The sequence below is a fragment of the Neophocaena asiaeorientalis genome, unplaced genomic scaffold, assembly GCF_003031525.2.
Source record: "Neophocaena asiaeorientalis asiaeorientalis breed wild unplaced genomic scaffold, Neophocaena_asiaeorientalis_V1.1 scaffold264, whole genome shotgun sequence".
Lineage (NCBI taxonomy): Eukaryota > Metazoa > Chordata > Mammalia > Artiodactyla > Phocoenidae > Neophocaena > Neophocaena asiaeorientalis.
Window position 1 is genome coordinate 6,106,553 of NW_020185332.1, and position 18,792 is coordinate 6,125,344.

General features: G+C 37.6%; 1 protein-coding gene across 1 annotated transcript in view; it reads left to right on the forward strand.

The window, feature by feature from the left end:
- RORA (RAR related orphan receptor A) overlaps nt 1–13,939 on the forward strand; it is a 67,810-nt gene extending 53,871 nt beyond the window's left edge. Inside the window, exons 5-10 of the mRNA XM_024735169.1 lie at nt 3,948–4,069; nt 5,666–5,798; nt 6,473–6,580; nt 8,366–8,476; nt 9,414–9,526; nt 11,159–13,939. Of these exons, the coding sequence (XP_024590937.1) occupies nt 3,948–4,069; nt 5,666–5,798; nt 6,473–6,580; nt 8,366–8,476; nt 9,414–9,526; nt 11,159–11,323 (752 nt within the window). The 3' untranslated portion in view covers nt 11,324–13,939. The remainder of the gene's footprint in view (nt 1–3,947; nt 4,070–5,665; nt 5,799–6,472; nt 6,581–8,365; nt 8,477–9,413; nt 9,527–11,158) is intronic.
- Nucleotides 13,940–18,792: the final 4,853 nt, after the last annotated feature.

An 18,792-nucleotide genomic window follows, 5' to 3' on the forward strand; every position in this document is an offset into this window, starting at 1 on the left:
GCTCAGCCGATTTCCCCAGCCCCTCCTTCACCCACAAATCCCTTTCCTCTTCTACAGCTGTCACCTCCCAGTGAGTCTGAGAGCCCTGTGCCCTCATCCATTCTCCATGTTCTCCTAAGCTACATATTTTTCACACGTAATTGTGGCATTTTTTTCCATGATGAATAAAACTAACTCATCGCTAGGATTTGCCCCAAACCCAAAACTAAACAAGAATTTTGTTGAAAGGGATATAATGGAGCTCTGATTTTCTGTCCCATTTAGAGGTGCAAAATAGTTTGAGGAACTAAGAGTAGCGTAAAAGCAGCCAGAGACCTTGCTGCTACTTCTTCAAAGCTCTCTGAAGTTCCCTGACATTTCCTTGGGGGCTTAAGTCCGACTCTTTCTTTAACTAACTTGACTTCATTTTAGGCTAAATTTTATCATCAGATTTGAAACAAATGAAACCATTTGTGCAATTGGAAAATAAATTGTAAATTAACATATCCTAAGCTCAGTTCTATCTTTCAACAATAGTACCTACTAATCCATTACCGTTAGTGGAAATACATCTGCATTCCTGGCTATGAAATTTTGCCCTTGATGTACACTTAGTACCTGAATTATACATTCCAGATAAACTACCTAGGTTCCTTTTTTAAAAAAAGCTAACTGGGGAATTCCCTGGCAGTCCAGCGTTAGGACTCAGTGCTTTCACTGCCATGGGCCCAGGTTCCATCCCTGGTCGGGGAACTAAGATCCCGCAAGCCGAGCTGCACAGCCAAAAGAAATAAAAAATAAAAAAGCTAACTGCACTTATGACTATAATTAATAACTAAAGCCTTGTACATAAGAGATAACAGATATGTTGGGCAAAGCATGAGACAAGAAGTCAGCTTCTGTGGGTTGTGGTCCTAGCTTTGCTGTAGGTTGTACAACCTAGTATAAGTCATGTTACCTCTGCAAGCTGCAGTCTCCCTACCCATGGACTATAAAGATTCAGAGCATAGACTCTGGAGCCAAATTGTGTATGTTTGAATCACTGCCCACTTGCCAGCTATGACACCTTGAAAAGTCACTTTACCTCACTGTGGCTTGGTTTTTTCATCTGTAAAATGGAGATAATACTAGTATCTTCCCCCTAGAGTTGTCGTGAAGATTAAGAAAAGATTTTTGTATATATATATATATATATATATATATAAAATGTATATATATATAGATGTAGTAGGTATATTATATTAGTCTGTTATATGAGTCTATGTTATATAGAGTTTACATAGTAAACTCTACCTAAGTGTTAACTTTTATCATCATTGTTAATGTTATTATCTACAAAGCGATGAGAGTTTGGACTAGATGATACCTAAAGTTCCATACCACTGTGAAAATCTGTGACTTTCTCAGAAGACAGGATTTTCCATCTGAAGTATCTAGACCTTGGCTGTCCTGATGAAGCCATCATAGTTGAGGAGGTGAACTGATTTGCCTGTCACAAAGTGAGTTACCCAACTGAGCTCAGACCAGAAACCAGGTCTCCTAACTCCTACCTAGTTCCAAGGTATTTCACTATTCCAGACTGTTTGTCTGAGAGACCACACTAACTTCTTAGCTTTTACTCAGTCTGACCATATTCTCCTTTGCTGAAATGGAGACTTAAAAACAGCACAGTGTCTAAAATCTTACACTTGCCAAATCAAGTATGAATTTTGATCAAAGGCAGCTGATGAGAATGCAGCCACTGCCCTCTACTGGTCATTGGACATTGCATCATTTGTTGTCGCTTCTAAAAGCTGGACTCAAATAGGTAGGGATGGGTGGGGACAATTTTTAGGATGAAGTGAAACAAGAAGATGCTGACCATATTAACTGGAAACAGAGCATGATCTGGAAGAGAATGCTGTGAGCTTCTTCCCATTCTTCCCTTCCTAGGATTCTCCCAGCTTCCCTGTGAACACTTTGCCTTCATCATTTCTTTCATATTTACAAAAATTGAATTTACTATGTACACACTTACTTTCTTGTTTCTGATTCCCCATTATTTTGTCTTTATTCCCCTCTTCTCTTCACACACGTCACTGATTCTAAGACATAGACATAATTTCTTTCTCTCTCTCAGTTTCTGTCTCCTTTTTTTTCTTTTGTTTATGTTTTATTTTTTATGATATTTACTTATGTTGTTTTCATGTCTGTGTGTCGCCAAGTAGAGCTGTTAAGGTTTATTGTGCTTCAGTGTTTCAGAATCTCTGAGGAGGTTCTAGTCTCGAGCTTTGTTTAGGTGAACCTGCTCTGTTTTCACACAAACAAATCTGATTCTGTTTGACGTAAGCAGTAACAAGTTTCCAAACAGACACTCTTACTAGTGTTGCTAAGTTTGCCCTCAGCACCACTGTTTTAAATAACTTTCCTCTTATATATTCAAGACCCTGGGAGGGGCATCACTTTGAGGTATGGTTTTGTATTCTTGGAGTCTTGTCAGTTCTTCTTTTAAAATACTTCTTGAGTTGTCCTTCCCTTCCATAACAATTATTAGCAACCTATTTCAAGCTCTTAGTCCCTTACATCTAGATTTCAGCAGCCTTCTAATTGATCCTCCTGCCTCCAGTCCACCAATGACAAAACTGCTTGTTCTGTTTCCCCAAATACAGTGTTCAGCATGTCAGCTCCCTCTTGAGACTCCTGCTGACTCCTTTTGTTGATCAAGTCCATACTCTCAGTCTCAACATTCAAGATCCTTCAGGATGTGGACTCTTCTCTACCCATATTTCTGTTTTGACACCATCACTTTATCACATCTTCCTGTCTCCTGTAGATGCCATATCCATTCTTTCATCTACCATCCCTTGAACGTGGAACTGGTCCACTGCCTCACACACTGGCCTCTGCCTACCAAATCCTCCCCTTCCTTCAGGGGCCAATCCAAATGTTCCTCTTCTGTCAAGAAGCATCCCCTAACTCCCCTCATCTCTCTGACAGCACCTATTATGTTTTTATTTTTCTTTCTCTTCTAGTAGAATTCAACTTCATGCTTTATTGTCTAGTGTCTTGAATTGTCCTTTCAGCATGTATGTACATGTTCACCAGATTATAAGTCCCTAGAGAAACTTATTTGGCATCTATTTCTTTTAATGTCTTCAAGTTCGGTACATTTCAGGATAATAAGAACAAATGTTTATGTAGCAGATGCTATGTTATCCTCTCTATTCTAAGTGCTCAACTCAGTTAATTTTCACAGATGCCCTATGGTAAATAGGAAATTAGGTACTATTTTCCTCATTTTACAAATAAAGAGACCTAAGCGCAGAGAGGCTAAGTAACTTACCCAAGATCACACAGCTACTAAGTAGCAGAGCTGAGATTCAAACCCAAGCAGTCTGGGTCCAGAGTCCATCTCATCTTTTAACCACCACACTAATATATATATATATATATGTGTGTGTGTGTGTATATATATATGTATGTATATATAGTGACATAGTAGGCTTCAGTAATGCTTGTTCTGCCATTTTTGCAGGAAAAACAAAAGAAATACGTAGTTGTTGTCCCCCCAAAAATACCATTTTCTAATTTTTCAAGAGTAATCCTCTACCAGTCGATGTATATGGCAGATCTGTCTTCATAAAAATACCAAATACAGGTCATGTCAGTCATTTTTCACACTTCTCTAGGTCAATATTTTCAACTCCAGCATTCACTCCCAGATGCTGGTGTAAAGGCACAGAGAAGGTCAGTTCAGGAGGGTCTTTGAAGATGCCAAGCCTTATTGCTAAATGTTGGCTTTGCCTGTCCTTTATCCTCATGTCCCCAAATATAGAATAGTTCCAAATTGCTTACTTAAATATGTCGAGCTCATTAAAACTGGTTCAGCCATGTTGCTTTATAGTTGTTACTTTTTAAATCAGATATTAAGTAGGGAAAACCCTGAAGAACTTGGCTTTTCATGCTGTGATCTCCTGTTTTCTCCTTAGAACACCTTGCACAGAATATATCTAAATCACATCTGGAAACTTGCCAATACTTGAGAGAAGAGCTCCAGCAGATAACGTGGCAGACCTTTCTGCAGGAGGAGATTGAGAATTACCAAAACAAGGTAGACTGAAGAATTTTACCTAAGATTGAGGCAATGTTGGGAAGGGTGTTTGTGCAGGAGGTTTGAATACAAACAGACCAAAGAATGAATGTTTTTCATCAGATAGCAGATTTCTATTTAAAAATCTTTTTTCCAGAGCTGATCACGTTCTTGGGGCTTTATCACCTTATTGAGATGTCAGTGTGCGAAATTTCAGAAATAGCACACAGATTCTATTGTTCCTATAACTATACACATATGTCCTATCATTTGTCAACAGGGAGCTAGATTAAGGAGATTCCAAAAGGCTCAAAGAATTGGGATTTGTCCCGATATCACAATGGAAGATTTCACGGTCCAGAAGTTGATGTAAAATAATCTCAGCCTCATGGTTCCGAAGTTTAAAAGGAGGAGTTTAGAGAATATGTGTAAAAAAAAGTTTGGAAGCTATGATTGTAATTCCAGTCTGAATCTAGCAACGTGAGGCTGACAAGTAGTACTGCCAGTTACCTTTTTCTGTAAAACAGTCTGATCAACAAATTACCTAAATGGGAGGGCAGGGCTGGAGAAGGAGGACTTTTAATTTTCCATTCTGCCTTTAGTAAAAGAAAATGCTGTGATTTTTCCCAATAATCATAGAAATTCAGGCTTAGGAAGTACCGTAGAGATTATCAAGGTTAATCCTCCCCTTCGTTTTACATATGAGGAAATGAGCATCCCTTGGCACATGGCTGAGAGTGAAAACATCAGGACTAGACCAAGAGTCCTGGTTCCTAATTCAGTGTTTCTTCCATCCTGTTGTATTGGTAGAAACAGTCTTAAACTAAGATTGGGGAAATAAGTGAGCAACAAGATGGATCCAGGTTAGCCTGTAACTAAATTGGAGAGTGGGTATATAAAAGGAATTAAACAGGACAGGTTGGGGGAATAGCAGTGCATCACCTTGTTTACCTTTGCGATAGCAGGTAGCACCAGCCGCCAGAATTACAAAGGGAAGCAAGAAAGCAGTAAACAGCAGCAAGGTGTGTGAAATGGGATTCAGAGTCAGAAATGCTGGGATTTGAATCCCACCTCCAGTACCTCTTAGCTGTGAAACCTCTGTGAGCATTTGTGTCCATTTATGGGAAATGGAAAAACATTCTTGTGAAAATGAAACGAGACAAGGATGTCATAAAGCACTCAGCTCATAGCAGGTACACAATAAGTATAACTGATTCCCCTTTTCTTCCCTTCCCCCAGTAAAGTGGTGTGAAATTCCCCAAGGCAAAATAATTGCTTATAAGGAGATGCTACTTTGCTACTCTCCGTGGCCCAGGGTTAAATCAGTGGCGTGAGTTGCTTTCTTGACTCCCATTTTCATCTTCTGCTGCGTGTATGCTCATAACATCTTCCCCCTGTCCCTTTGCCACCAAAATGGTAAGAGAGGAATTGGAGGAGACCAGGAAGAACTTGGAAGCAGTCATTATAACGGAAGTAACTGGCCAACTGATTATTTTTAAATCCTCTAGCTTTTTTGGATCCATTTCCAAAGAAGGATTTTACACAACAGGAACAGTTAAAACAACTGTGTCAAGGGTATGGGTAATGGGGATGTTAATGTGTTTCCCTCTTCAACAGCAGCGGGAGGTAATGTGGCAGTTGTGTGCCATCAAAATTACAGAAGCTATACAGTATGTGGTGGAGTTTGCCAAACGCATTGATGGATTTATGGAACTGTGTCAAAACGATCAAATTGTGCTTCTCAAAGCAGGTATGTGCTTTGCAAGTGAATTTTGAGATCTCTGACTAACCTGCTTTCACCGGCTTATTAAAGAAATGCTTGGTAAGGAAGGTGTCGAGAACAGTTTTTCTCCAAATGATAATAGCTCAGTTTCTCTTAGCAGAAACTGAGAGGTTTTTTTTTTTTTTTTTTTTTTTTTTTTTAAAGGTTTTTGAGCTATTTGTAGGAAACATTCCCTCCATTTTGCTTCTCCTCTGGGTGAAAAGATTAATTTGAAAGACACCTGCATTCCACAGTTTTAACCATCACCTGTGTTTTGTTTCTGTGCCCCAGGTCCTCAGGAGGTTTTGGTAAGCTGTTAGGAAGAAGGCTGTTTGTGGAACTCAGAGAGACATCCCTGGGTTTTTGTTTGTTTTAATAACAGGAGTCCGTGTTTTTCTCGCAACTCTGAGATTCTGTATTATTGCAGGACAGAGAAGTGCCCAAGAAGTAGTTCATAAATCAGTCTCTCTTCAGTAATACAGGCCTTAGCTTTCGCACAAGTCTTTAATTACTACTCTAATGAACTCTGCTCTTTTAAATAGAGAGCTAAGGTGACTGAGAGCCTGCTAGTTAAGCCCAGCCCCATTGACTCAGAAAGGTGTCTCTGTGGTCAAAATCAACTCACCAAGACAATAACCCACCCCGTTTCTGCCTTTGCTCAGGTTCTCTGGAGGTGGTATTTATCAGAATGTGCCGTGCCTTTGACTCTCAGAACAATACCGTGTACTTTGATGGGAAATATGCTAGCCCCGACGTCTTCAAATCCTTAGGTAAGGAAATCTCTGGGTGTTTTGTCTTCAAATCAGGACTAGGGGAAAAGATGGGAGTTGGGTGAAAGCTCTTCTTGAACAAAATGGAGATTGGTTTTTTGGACACAAGAGTTAAAGGATTTTATACCTATGTTACTTTATAGTTAATCACCATAGAAAATATACACAGCTCAAATGCTTTTTGTCTATGTTACACGTAAGGGTCTAGAGTTTCATTTTATCTAATTGGTAATCGAAGAAATTTATGTTCTATATCCTTCCAGTTCCCTTCCAGATTTTAAGAACCAGGTTTGCAGGGGATATATTATTCAGTAAACTAGAGGATGTGATTTGCTACATAAAATCAAGCAAGGAGCTAAAAGTCTGCCCTTCCATACCCGTTAAATAGCAACCGTTAATGAGATATCAAAGAAAGAAAGTATAGCTAAGTGAAACTGTGACATATACTTTAAAAATAAATTATTTTAGATTTCTGTAATTTAAAGTAAGACAAAGTCATTAAGAAGAATGGGACGGTATCCAAGATATGTTAAGTGATTTTAAAAACAATTAAATGACGGAAGGTATGTATACTTGGGGAGAGCCCGTTGACACTTTTTTTTATTTATTTTTGGCTGCGTTGGGTCTTCGTTGCTGCGCTCAGGCTTTCTCTAGTTGCGAGGAGCAGGGGCTACTCTTCCTTACGATGCACGGGCTTCTCATTGCAGTGGATTCTCTTGTGGCAGAACACAGGCTCTAGGCGCACAGACTTCAGTAGTTGTGGCACGCAGCTCAGTAGTTGCGGCACGCGGGCTTAGTAGTTGCGGCACACAGGCTCGAGGGCGCAGGCTCAGTAGTTGTGATGCATGGGCTTAGTTGCCCCATGGCATGTGGGATCTTCCCAGACTAGGGCTCAAACCCATGTCCCCTGCATTGGGGGGGGACCACTTAACCACTGCGCCACCAGGGAAGTCCCTAGCCTGTTGACATTTAACTATATGTACATAATATGGAAATCTGAAAGAACAGACCCCAACTTAACCAGCTTTGTGGGGGTGGGTTTTTATTTTATGGGACTTTCACATTCTGTGTTTTCAGTTCTGTAATAGTTACAATAGGGACTTCCCTGGCGGTCCATTTGTGAAGACTCTGTGCTTCCAGTGCACGGGGCATGGGTTCAGTCCCTGGTCAGCGAAGTAAGATCCCACATGCCATGTGACACGGCCAAAAACAAAAAAAATTATAATGGTTTTACCACCATAATGTGTCACTTGTTTTCACTTTCAAGCGTGTTGTACATAGAATAGAGTAGAAAACAAAAAAATGAGTGACGTTAACATTTCAGTTAGATTATAGCTGTTAGACTCTGTTGGTTAAGAGTGTGGGCTCTGAAGTCAGGTAGCTGGCTTTGAATCTCAGGCTGTCACTTCCTACTTGTGGAATCTTCAGCACATTCCTTTTCTTCCCAGGTCCATTTCCTTGCCTTTAAAATGGGGATAGTAACAATAATACCTCCCCCATAGGGCTGTTGTGAAATAGTAGAATCCTCTCAGAGCAGCACCTGTCACGGTAATCGCACAACAGAAGTTCACGCTCATTATTGCAGATGATGATGGTGGTGGCGATGGTGGTAGTAATGGTGATGGTGGCTAAACTGATTTTTCTTTTAACATTTGAAAGTATTAAACTATAGAAATGTTATTACTATTGCCTCTGATCTTCAACTGCTAGATCCCTCTTCACCTTCTTCCATATTTTTCTCCTAGGATAATAACCAAACTCCTAACCTGTCTTTAATTTTGGCAGGTTGTGAAGACTTTATTAGCTTTGTATTTGAATTTGGAAAGAGTTTATGTTCTATGCACCTGACTGAAGATGAAATTGCATTGTTTTCTGCATTTGTCCTGATGTCAGCAGGTAAGATAACCAAATACGATGGTTTTTAAATTGTCCAGGTAAAGAATTTCTACAAGTACATAACTTACAATGGCTATAGACTATTCAGAGGGACTGCCACCCTTATTAAGTCTAATTTTAAGTGTTTCAGACAACAGTCCCCTGCTACACACATACATATACATGTACGCTTCTAAGAAGACCTCATGCCATTCTGATAAAATCTTAAGAAATGAGAATTGAATAAAATCCCATCTACAGTTAACCTCCTGCTACCAAGAGAAATGCTGTGGTAGAGTAGGTGTGCCCTTTTCAACACCAATCTCCAAGATAACATGGTTTTTAAAACATTCTACTTTTTAAAGAAAATCCATTTGGATGTCATCCACAAGCCTATCTGAATTTAATGTATGTTTTCAACCAGTACTGCCTCTTGGTGATAATCACTTTTGCAAATTTGCTAACTTCGTTTTGGAATTCTTAAACATAAAGACTTTATCCTAAATTAACAATCCTAATTCATTTGGCACTCTCTTGACAATTTCATTTGCCTTGGACTCTAAGGCAATTTTCATATTTGCCAGAAAGACTTAGCAGGATTGGTATGAGTATGTCATTCAGAAACATAACTATTAGAAAGGCTTAAGGGCCATGGTGGTTTCATTTGCACTCGTCCGAGCATGGCCTTAGATTTAAATGGCTGTCTTTTTGGAAAGGGAGGATCCTTCCTTCTTTCAAGTGTCAGTAAAGATGGAAAGGCTTAACACTCTGTTTTGTAACTGTCCTAGATCAGTTTTTCACCCCTTTAGGAGCAAATTTTGAAAGAGGGGTGAAAGTGGCCTGTTAGTCCCTGACTCTGCAGTGTGGTGTAATATTCTGTATCTAGGAGTCAGGAGGAATTGGGGTATTCTGACACCATGTTGGAGGAATACTCAGGAGTATGGTTTTTCATATTTAGATCGCTCATGGCTGCAGGAAAAGGTCAAAATTGAAAAGCTGCAACAGAAAATTCAGCTAGCTCTTCAACACGTCCTACAGAAGAATCACCGAGAAGATGGAATACTAACAAAGGTGAGAACCAAAGGTTTCCAACTGACAAGGCTGAATTATCCCTTGCCCAGATCACGCCAGCCACGTTTATAAGTCATGCCACCAGACCCCAAAAGTATCAATAAGCAATGGCCTACTGAGAAGAGAGAAGTATCCTCATTTCAAAAAATTATCTTGGGCCAAAATTCAGGTTAAATTCTATTTATTATCATTGGTTATAAAGTGTCCTGGAATAATAGAGCAATGATTGAGGTTTTTTTGAAGCATTAATTCATTCTGAAAACTCCTCCACCTATCCCATCAAAGATGGGCAGAAGGCAGAGTTAATGTTCTGCCGTGATATAAACTAGAGAATTTAGAATTTAAATCTTTGATTTTAGAAAGACGAAGTTATGAAGGACTAAAACAATAGAATTAATCTATTCTAATATTAGTTCTAGTTCCATTAAAGTCATTAGTAATCAACAGTAAATGACTTTTGTATTTTCTTCATCAATTTCTCATTACTACCCTGTATTCAAAGCATAGGGTTTCATTTTTGCTAATTACTGTCTTAATAAAAATATAATTAGGATGTCAATTTAAAATATGATAATATCCTTCAGTGATAGTGCTGGTAGTATGTATTTGGTCTTAGAAAAATCAGCCCTATTCTTTCTTGGATTATTTTATGTGTTCTATTGTTCCAGAAGATGATTTGAAAGGTTTGGATTTTTCTTCCTATCTGTTTTCTTTCTTTTCTCCTGATAGCTAGGTTAGGTCAGAAAGGGGAAGTTGGGGGGTTAAATGCGGTTTTGTTTTTGATTTTGCCCCTGTTAAATGAGACACTGAGGCAGGATTGGGAAAGAGTAGGAAAAAGAACTTTTCTCCATCTTCTTGCCCCAGTGCAAGGGTTACCATTAGGGTCTTTGGTTTTAGAGAGCACCTAACACATGGCCAAGGTCGATGCTCTGGTGAAAATGTTTCTTAGGATTATTCTGGGTGGAGATGATAAATATTTTGTGCTGTACAGTGCTTTAGAGTTTAAAAAGCATTTTTGCAAGTCATGTTATTATACTCAACAGGTAAATAGTCAATGCTGAGACTTCCACCAGGCCTGCTGACTAGTTTTTTTTTGTTTTCCAGTCAGGGCCTTTTGCTCAGACCCAGAATTGCTTTGTTCTAGGCAGAGCTCTTTCTCCAGAAGAAACTTGTTGTCACTGGAGTCGACTAGTACTCATTTTGCATAAAATATGTAGGTGATGCCATCATCTCTAGTTGCAGTGACCTCACCTACCTGTGGCTGTCCCCTTGCCCACTTCTCTGTTACCACATGCCTGCCTTTTCCCCAGTGGTAGAGGGCGGGGTTCAGGATGGTAGAGCAAAAAGCATGTTTGAATAGGAGGAGGAGGTGAGACACTTGGGTTCTCTTGCTTATGAACATGTTTTGGGGTTATAAATTATTTGTCTTCAAAATCATATTTAGTGTATACCTGGTATTCTGTGATATGACTATATCATCATTTATTTTTACCCTTCCTCTATTACTAGACGTTTAAGTTGCTTCAGGTGTGTTTCACCGTTGTAAACAATGTTGAAGATGATCCAGATGCCCTGATTTTTGATTCTCACGTCTCTTCTCTCCTGACCCTATGTCCTTTCTTCCACTTACAGTTAATATGCAAGGTGTCTACATTAAGAGCCTTATGTGGACGACATACAGAAAAGCTAATGGCGTTTAAAGCAATATACCCAGACATTGTGCGACTTCATTTTCCTCCATTATACAAGGAATTGTTCACTTCAGAATTTGAGCCAGCAATGCAGATTGATGGGTAAATGTATCACCTAAGCACTTCTAGAATGTCTGAAGTCCAAACAATGAAAAACAAACAAACAAACAAATTAACCAAGACACTTTATATGGCCCTGCACAGACCTGGAGCGCCAACACACTGCACATCCTTTGGTGATCGGGGTCAGGCAAAGGAGGGGAAACAATGAAAACAAATAAAAGTTGAACTTGTTTTTCTCATGCATATGATTTCCATTATGCCTACAGATATGGACCCTTTTTCTGTCTCGACTTCTTGATCATTGACCTCTGTTTACAACAGAAGGCGGGTACTAAAGTCAGAGGATGTCCTTTTTTTGTAGCTCACTGCCCACAGACTTTCTACATCTGTCGGTAACAACAGAGAGTCCAGCACTAATCGGTGACTGGTGTGCATAGCGGAGGTTGCGGCATTACTTTGCACAACTTGCTCTTTGTCTCATGAAGGAAGTTTTTATTTTTTCACCGATTATTGCCAGTCAGCAGGATGGCACGAAAAGGGTCCATAGCACTAGCAACAATAGCATTATAATATATTACAGGGTAAATGGGCATGAAGACTATATATAGCTAAAAGAGATATTGTTTATATATTGTTTTAATTAATATAAAATGTAGTTACTGGTGTAGCTTTTCCTGTTGAATTGATAAGGCACTTTCATTTTGCACCTTTTTTCTTTAAATTAAATGCTAGCGTGTTCACTGTCGTGTCGCATGTGCACCAGAAACACAAGTTTAACTGAGAAGGCTTGGAAGGTACGTCGGGAGGTATTTATGCTGCTGTTTACACAATTACTTTTAAAAGACTGGCTGGTCATATCTAGAAATCACGCTGTTGGATTAATTTTTTTTTTTTTACACATGAATTTGGAATTAGAAACAGAACTCTCCCTAAATTGTACTTTGCTTTTGGGTCAGTTTAAGGATAGATGTGTTTATGCTTCATACAAAGTTGAGTGATTGATTGATTGGTGCTGTGGACTTACACCCTCGCGCACAGTATTTTTTAAAAGCTTTTGAAAATGCCACCTCATTGAGGCAGGGGAAGGGAGGCTCATTTTGCACAGCTGCGTAGTTATATAGACTCAGCCTCAACTTGGAGTTCTTAGGCTTTAAGAACAGATCAGTAGCCAGAATATTTATCAGAATCTAGCTTTTATTAGAAGAAAGACCCAAAGATTATATCTGGAGCAAATGCACACTCCCCATGTGAAAACATGAAGCATTTACTTTGTGAATGTTTATGTTCTTGGTATAATCTAGGAACCCTGAGAGTTTATCTCAGAGTGAATGGTTTCTAGACTAACTGCCTCTAGATGGTGTCATTCTAGAACACTGTTCTCCATATTTCATAGTCAATGGATAGGAGGGCAAAGGAGGCGTGCAATGTTGAACCAGTTTCTCTTATTTAAGTATTAAATATTTTAAGCCTTTTAAGTGAAGTCGATGCAAGCTGCAAACATTTACTTTTGTATTTATCTTCACTAGAAAACTGTGGACTGTAATTTATTTTATTAAATCTTTAGAAGATTGTTTGGCTTTTGTGCTCAGGTGAGAAATATTGAGTTGTTTTTTTTAAATAATTTTTTATTAATAATTCCCAGTGGGGGAAGGGAGAAGGAACAGTCTGTTAGACAAGTGTGCATATTTTAAAATAGGTGACCTTTGGGGTTGTAGGCATTTAGATGATGATTTTAGTCACACTCGGAATGGGATTCAGACTTCTGGTCTGCCATCGAAGACCATGTTTGTATAGAAAAGAGAACATTTCCCGTAGTGTAAAGGTGGGAATTTCCAAGCAGCCCGGTTACAGCGAAGAAAGCATCTCCCCTACCACCAGGGTCCCTCCCAAATCTTCTGCAGGAATTCGGCTCCTGCTGTCGTGCTGGGTCATCAAGCACGAGTTTCCCAGAGTCCTCCACTCTGTTTTTAACTCCACTGGCTTTCTGAATTGTTTCCTGAGGGACTTGGAAACGGGGAAGGAATTATTCACACCGAAGTGTGTATGAAGCCTAAATGACATCTAAAAAAGTGTTTTTTCAAAAATATAGTAAGGGTTTCACCATAAACAGAAGACGAGAGTAATATTTACTTAAATTTCTTACAAGCATATAAAACTTTATGGGACTTTATATAGAGAGGTAACTATCAGCATATAGTATTTATATTTGGGCAAGAAGGGTTAAATCAAATTTTTTATTTAAATAAGCATAGTTCCTTGAAAGATCAATAGTATTTATACTCTGAAAAGAGTACCAAGCTTAGTTCGGTTATTTATTTATCCATTTTTTTTTTCCTGTTGTTTCTCCTTTGGGGGGAAATGGTGTGTTTTTATTTTGGTTTTGGTTTGTTTTTTCTTTTTTTTTGGTCATTCTGATTCACTAAATTTGGGGATGGTTTTATTAAAGTCTATTAACTTCTTTTTAACCAAAGCTTTCTGAATATGACCAGCCTCAGGTGCTAGCGCATTAAAGAGCAACTAAACCTAATTCCAGTGTCCATTTGTGAAATGATGAGAGCTAATTGAACTTCTCTGAGGGTGAGAGAGAACACAATGTTGAACTTAAATTCCTTTTCCCAGAAAGGATTTTGCATGTACCTAATGCAAAAAAAAAAAAAAAGATGCTCTAATCTCAGTAATAGTCACACCATGGTGACATTGCTTTTAGAGTAAACCAAGATACATTGACATGATGCTGCTACTAGGTCTTTGTGAAAGAAATACAGGGTGTGAGACTTGACTAAGTACATCGACAGTGTAGGAACAGAGTAGAGAGTAATAGAGGCGTGCTAGGTGAAATGAGGGAACAACTGTTATTCGGATCGAAGTTGGGATCTGAAGTTAAACAATAATCTCTTGAAAAAAATATGAGGTACAGAGAAGGATGTGAAAAACTTTGTATTTTTATTTTCTTCCTTATTATAGAAACACCTGTGTGATGACACAAAATACTCGGTGATATAGAACAATTATTATTAATCGTTCTTATAATTAAAATTTCCTAATCTTAAATGTCCAATAGTCTTTTAAAGATTGGAATCACATCATTGTTATCCCGGCTGCTGTAATGCCTTTTATACAATATTTTAACATAGGGTAAATAAGGCTTTTGCACAGAGCCTGAATACCTTCGGTTACAGTGGTGTCCAAATGATTGCATTATATTGTGAAGAAACTGGCCGTGGTCACAATGAAATCAAAAGTGCAGGTGAAAGTGCTTTTGGGGGCAGTTTGCAAATTGCAGTTAAAGCTACGGATTTTTTTTTTTTTTTTAAGTGTTCAGCATCCCAATTTGCTTTAAAGGTGTGGGTTTTTTTTTAAGTCTTCAGCATCCTAATTCACCCTTTCTAACTTAAAGAAAACATGACTTAAGACACTGCTTCTAAGTTTGGTTGTTCTTTATAGTGTGGATATTCAGATCTCTGTGAGTGTATGGGGGTGGGCTGAGGGTCAGATGAGGAGGGAGCGTGTGTGTGTGTGTGTGTGTGTGTGTGTGTATGTGTGTTTATGTCTGTGTGTATGGTTTTCGTGTGTATGATGTGTGTGTGTGTCGAACCGCTTCTAGGCTACTAAGTGTCAATGGAAAAGAAAATGTATTCAAAATACTTAAATCAAAACTAGAAGATGGAAAAAAAAGATTTATTCTATACAAAGCCTTGTCTGGACCACTTTAGAGAGACTTCTATTTTTTTAACCCTTCTATAAATATTTGATGGCACTTGAAATATTCCTGCAATAAAATGTGATTTGTGTAAAGAAAAAAAAAAAGATTTTGTAATGTGAAACAAAGAAAGAAAGTAATGTAATTTTCTAAAAAAAAAAATACAAACAAACAAACTTTGTATTATTTTCTTGATGGAATTTGTCTATCTGTCTTTGGAAAACTTTTTATTTCATTGAATGTGCCATAGTAGAAATACGTGTTTTTAGTTTTAGACTTAAGGAATAGCTGTTTGTGTTCCGACATTCCAAAATGCAAAACAACCTAGTAGAATCTTTAATGAAAAGGTTTAAGTAGGATGTAAGCTTCTCTCATTGTTGCTTTTTTGCACATGTTCTTCATTCCTCTCTAGTGCAATATGTACATAGAGCACTTGCGGGTGTACCTTGATCCCTCAGGGAAAAATACATATTTGTACAGTTTTTTTTGGTTTTGTTTCTTGTTTTGTTTTTTGTGGGTTTTTTGCCTTTTGGTTTTGGCTAAGGAATGTCGACTGAATCACTTGTTATTGTTGAGGGGCAGCCAGATAATAATCCTAAAGCCACTGTTTCAAACATTGATTGTTTAAATCATGTGTCCTTCCAGTGCTATTATTTGAAGATAATAATAATAAAAAGTTATTTTCTGACAGTTCTTTGTGCTGATTGGTGAAAGAAAAGGGTAAATAAGCACCTTACAATTGACTTACTGTGAATGACAATCCATCTTGATATCAACAATAGAAGCCCTATCACTTTGGAGTTGGGGTTAAGAGTCAGAAACAATGTGCTCAGGGATCTTCTAAAACTCTTAAAACAGGGTGGCCAGTACTACTGGGACAAAATTGTGTTTTGTATTGTTAATAATAATGATAACACTATCCCTCCAAGGCACAAGTGAACTGTGTAGAACTGCGCGTGTGTATAAACTTCACTGTTGTTCATTTTGTTTTGTTCAGAATGTATGCGTTCTTCAGTCTTGTATGCTTAAAAACATTGAATAACTTCCAGAGCAGTACAAAGTGATGCCAGTATGTTCAAAAAATAAATTAATAGGTCATATATCAACAAAGAGCACCACTCAGAGTATAGTCCTGCCTACTCCACTTACCATTTCTCTAATAATTAAAATATTCTTGATAAATATATTTATAGCATTATATGTTAAAAACTATTATTCCAAATCCTATATAGCATGGATAAAAATTTTGTAAAGCAGTAATGAGAGCCCTACCTATCAGTGCAGTGAGAGAGGTAAAAGATGAAACATTGTGGGGTTTTTTTCCCCAAATACCAGCAAATAACTCCCATTTTCATCATGTCCTCCTCTAGAAATAAACCAGAAAAATCTCTTTATGTAACACGATTCTTCTACTTACCGCATTTGTAATCTGTACGAGAGCTAATGTTTAAAGACAAACAAAACCCACCAGTGTAACAGCAATGTGAGCCAGCTTTTAGTGTTACATTTTACATTTTTGAAACATTTTGAAAGTAATATTTCGATATATTACTTTCCATAAGGTCAATGAACATCACTGTAATTGTTGACTTTGGTTCTTGCAAACCTAAATATACTTTCAGAAGAAGCTTTACATGTTTTCTTACCACCATGGAAAAGCAAAATTTAGGATAACTTTCCATGTGTTTAGATTAAAAAGAAACCATCACTTTGTTTTGATGATAAAGACTATGGGAAATGGCAGATCTCTCTCGATCTCTCTCTTTCTCTCTCTCTCTCTCTCTCTCTCTCTCTCTCTCTCTCTCTCTCTCTCTCTCTCTTTCTCTTTCTCTCTGTCTCTATCTATCTGTATATACACACACAGACGTTATTGACGTTCGTATTATAACATTTGGTTGCCACTTCTTACAAAGATATGACACAGCAGAACCCCATAAAAACAACTTTATACTGTGGATCTAATTATATGCCTATAAATGCAATTGCAACAGTAAATCTTCATCTATTACTAAAAGTCTGTGATATGGGTCTTAATTGTATTCCCAAAACAGTAGTATTGTTAAAGAGGTTCCACCAGATTGGACAAAAGAGACCTTCCTATTATTGTTTATTCTTAAGAAAAGAGCAGGCTGGCAAGCAATTTCTTTACAAAGCAGTTGGTTTCACTTTTGGGTCTGTTTGCTCGTTTGTGTAATTGTGATCATTTTTGTCAGCCTCTCAGTACAACTTTTAAAATAATCCAGAAGCCTGGCTTCATACCAAGGAGACATCGTAGATGGGGGCGGGGCGTGGAATCTCCATGTTTAACCAGACCTTCAGAACTTAGAGCAATAAATACATTCAGTCATTTATTTATTTATAAATGAATGACAGAATATTCAGTCCAAATAGAAACAATGTTTTTTCAGCAATGCAACATAACATGGAGTCTTATGTTAAGAAGGTGAATATGAGAATATTAAGTAGATGCCTAGAAAATCCACGTTTGCTGTTGACATTTAGTGTGTTTGCCACATTAGTAATATCACACTTCTTTTTCCCTTCTAAGAACTGATGAAAGATCTCTTGCTGTTAGCTTTGACATGCTGCACGTGCCATTGTGTTGTTCTCTAAGAGCAACTAACTTCTTTGCAGTATTCGTGTGTGATTCCGTTCTCCCTCGTTATTACTTTAATGTGGATGAATACTATCTCTAGGAACTTGGTTATCATTGAACAGATTGCATATGTAAACGCAGATAATTCTTGAGCAATATAGTGAATCTGATTTCACACACACACACACACACACACACACACAAAATCCGTATGTACTGTACACATCTTCCTGAATCCAAAACTCTCTCCTTATCCACAATGGTTTGAAATCTCATATAAAACAGTGGTAAATTTTTAAACATTAGGACATTAGCTGGCTGCTTCTTTAAATGTACCTGTATTGTCTGCCTGCTCCTTTTGTGGAGATGTGTTTTTGTATTGGATGTTTGGGCCAATGGGAGGCTTCAAGCTACAACATATTTTCCCAGTTTAAATATATTTAACATACGACAAACCCCAGACAAGGCTTTTAATATGTATAAAGAACTGCAGTGTTAGGTGGTTTATTTGCAAACCGTTTTCAATGTTGTCCATTTTTATGGCACCTTTAACAATATTCTTGTTTCCAAAGTACAAAAAAAAAAGAAATAGGTTAAATAATCTAGCCATAACTGAATGTCAAGCAATAAAACAAATGACTTCTGTGCATAGACTTAAAAAAAATACCAATTTTAGACATCTGCATGTAAATGCAATCTCTTGTTTACTGCTTTCTTCAACTTGAGCAATTGATTCCTTATTCACTATTAACTTAAGAACTTGTAATGGCCTGTAAACATTTTCTCTCTTACTCTTCTTTCAAATTTACCTTCGTCGCTGCTTTTGAGTCGTAACATTTAATGTTCTTCTGCACATCTCTATACAGTTAACTTTTTGGCTTTCATTCTGTATAGATAAGACAATGTTATATTATAAACAGCCTACTCAGTGCAAATATTTATCTGTTTATCAAATCCACAATATGCTGTATGATACTGGTTTTACTATATAATCTATTTTAGACATAGCTGTTTAGAACTAGAGTGTGCTATTTTTGTGTTTTTCTGATGTGTGGTGCTAGATAAGTTACTTTTGTGAACAAACAAAAAAAAAAACCCCCCTTTTATTCCTAGACAATACCACCTTTGGGTCTTGTTAATTTCACTGAGTATAACTATATATTTGTATATATATATATACATATATGTATGTATATATATATATATATATATATAT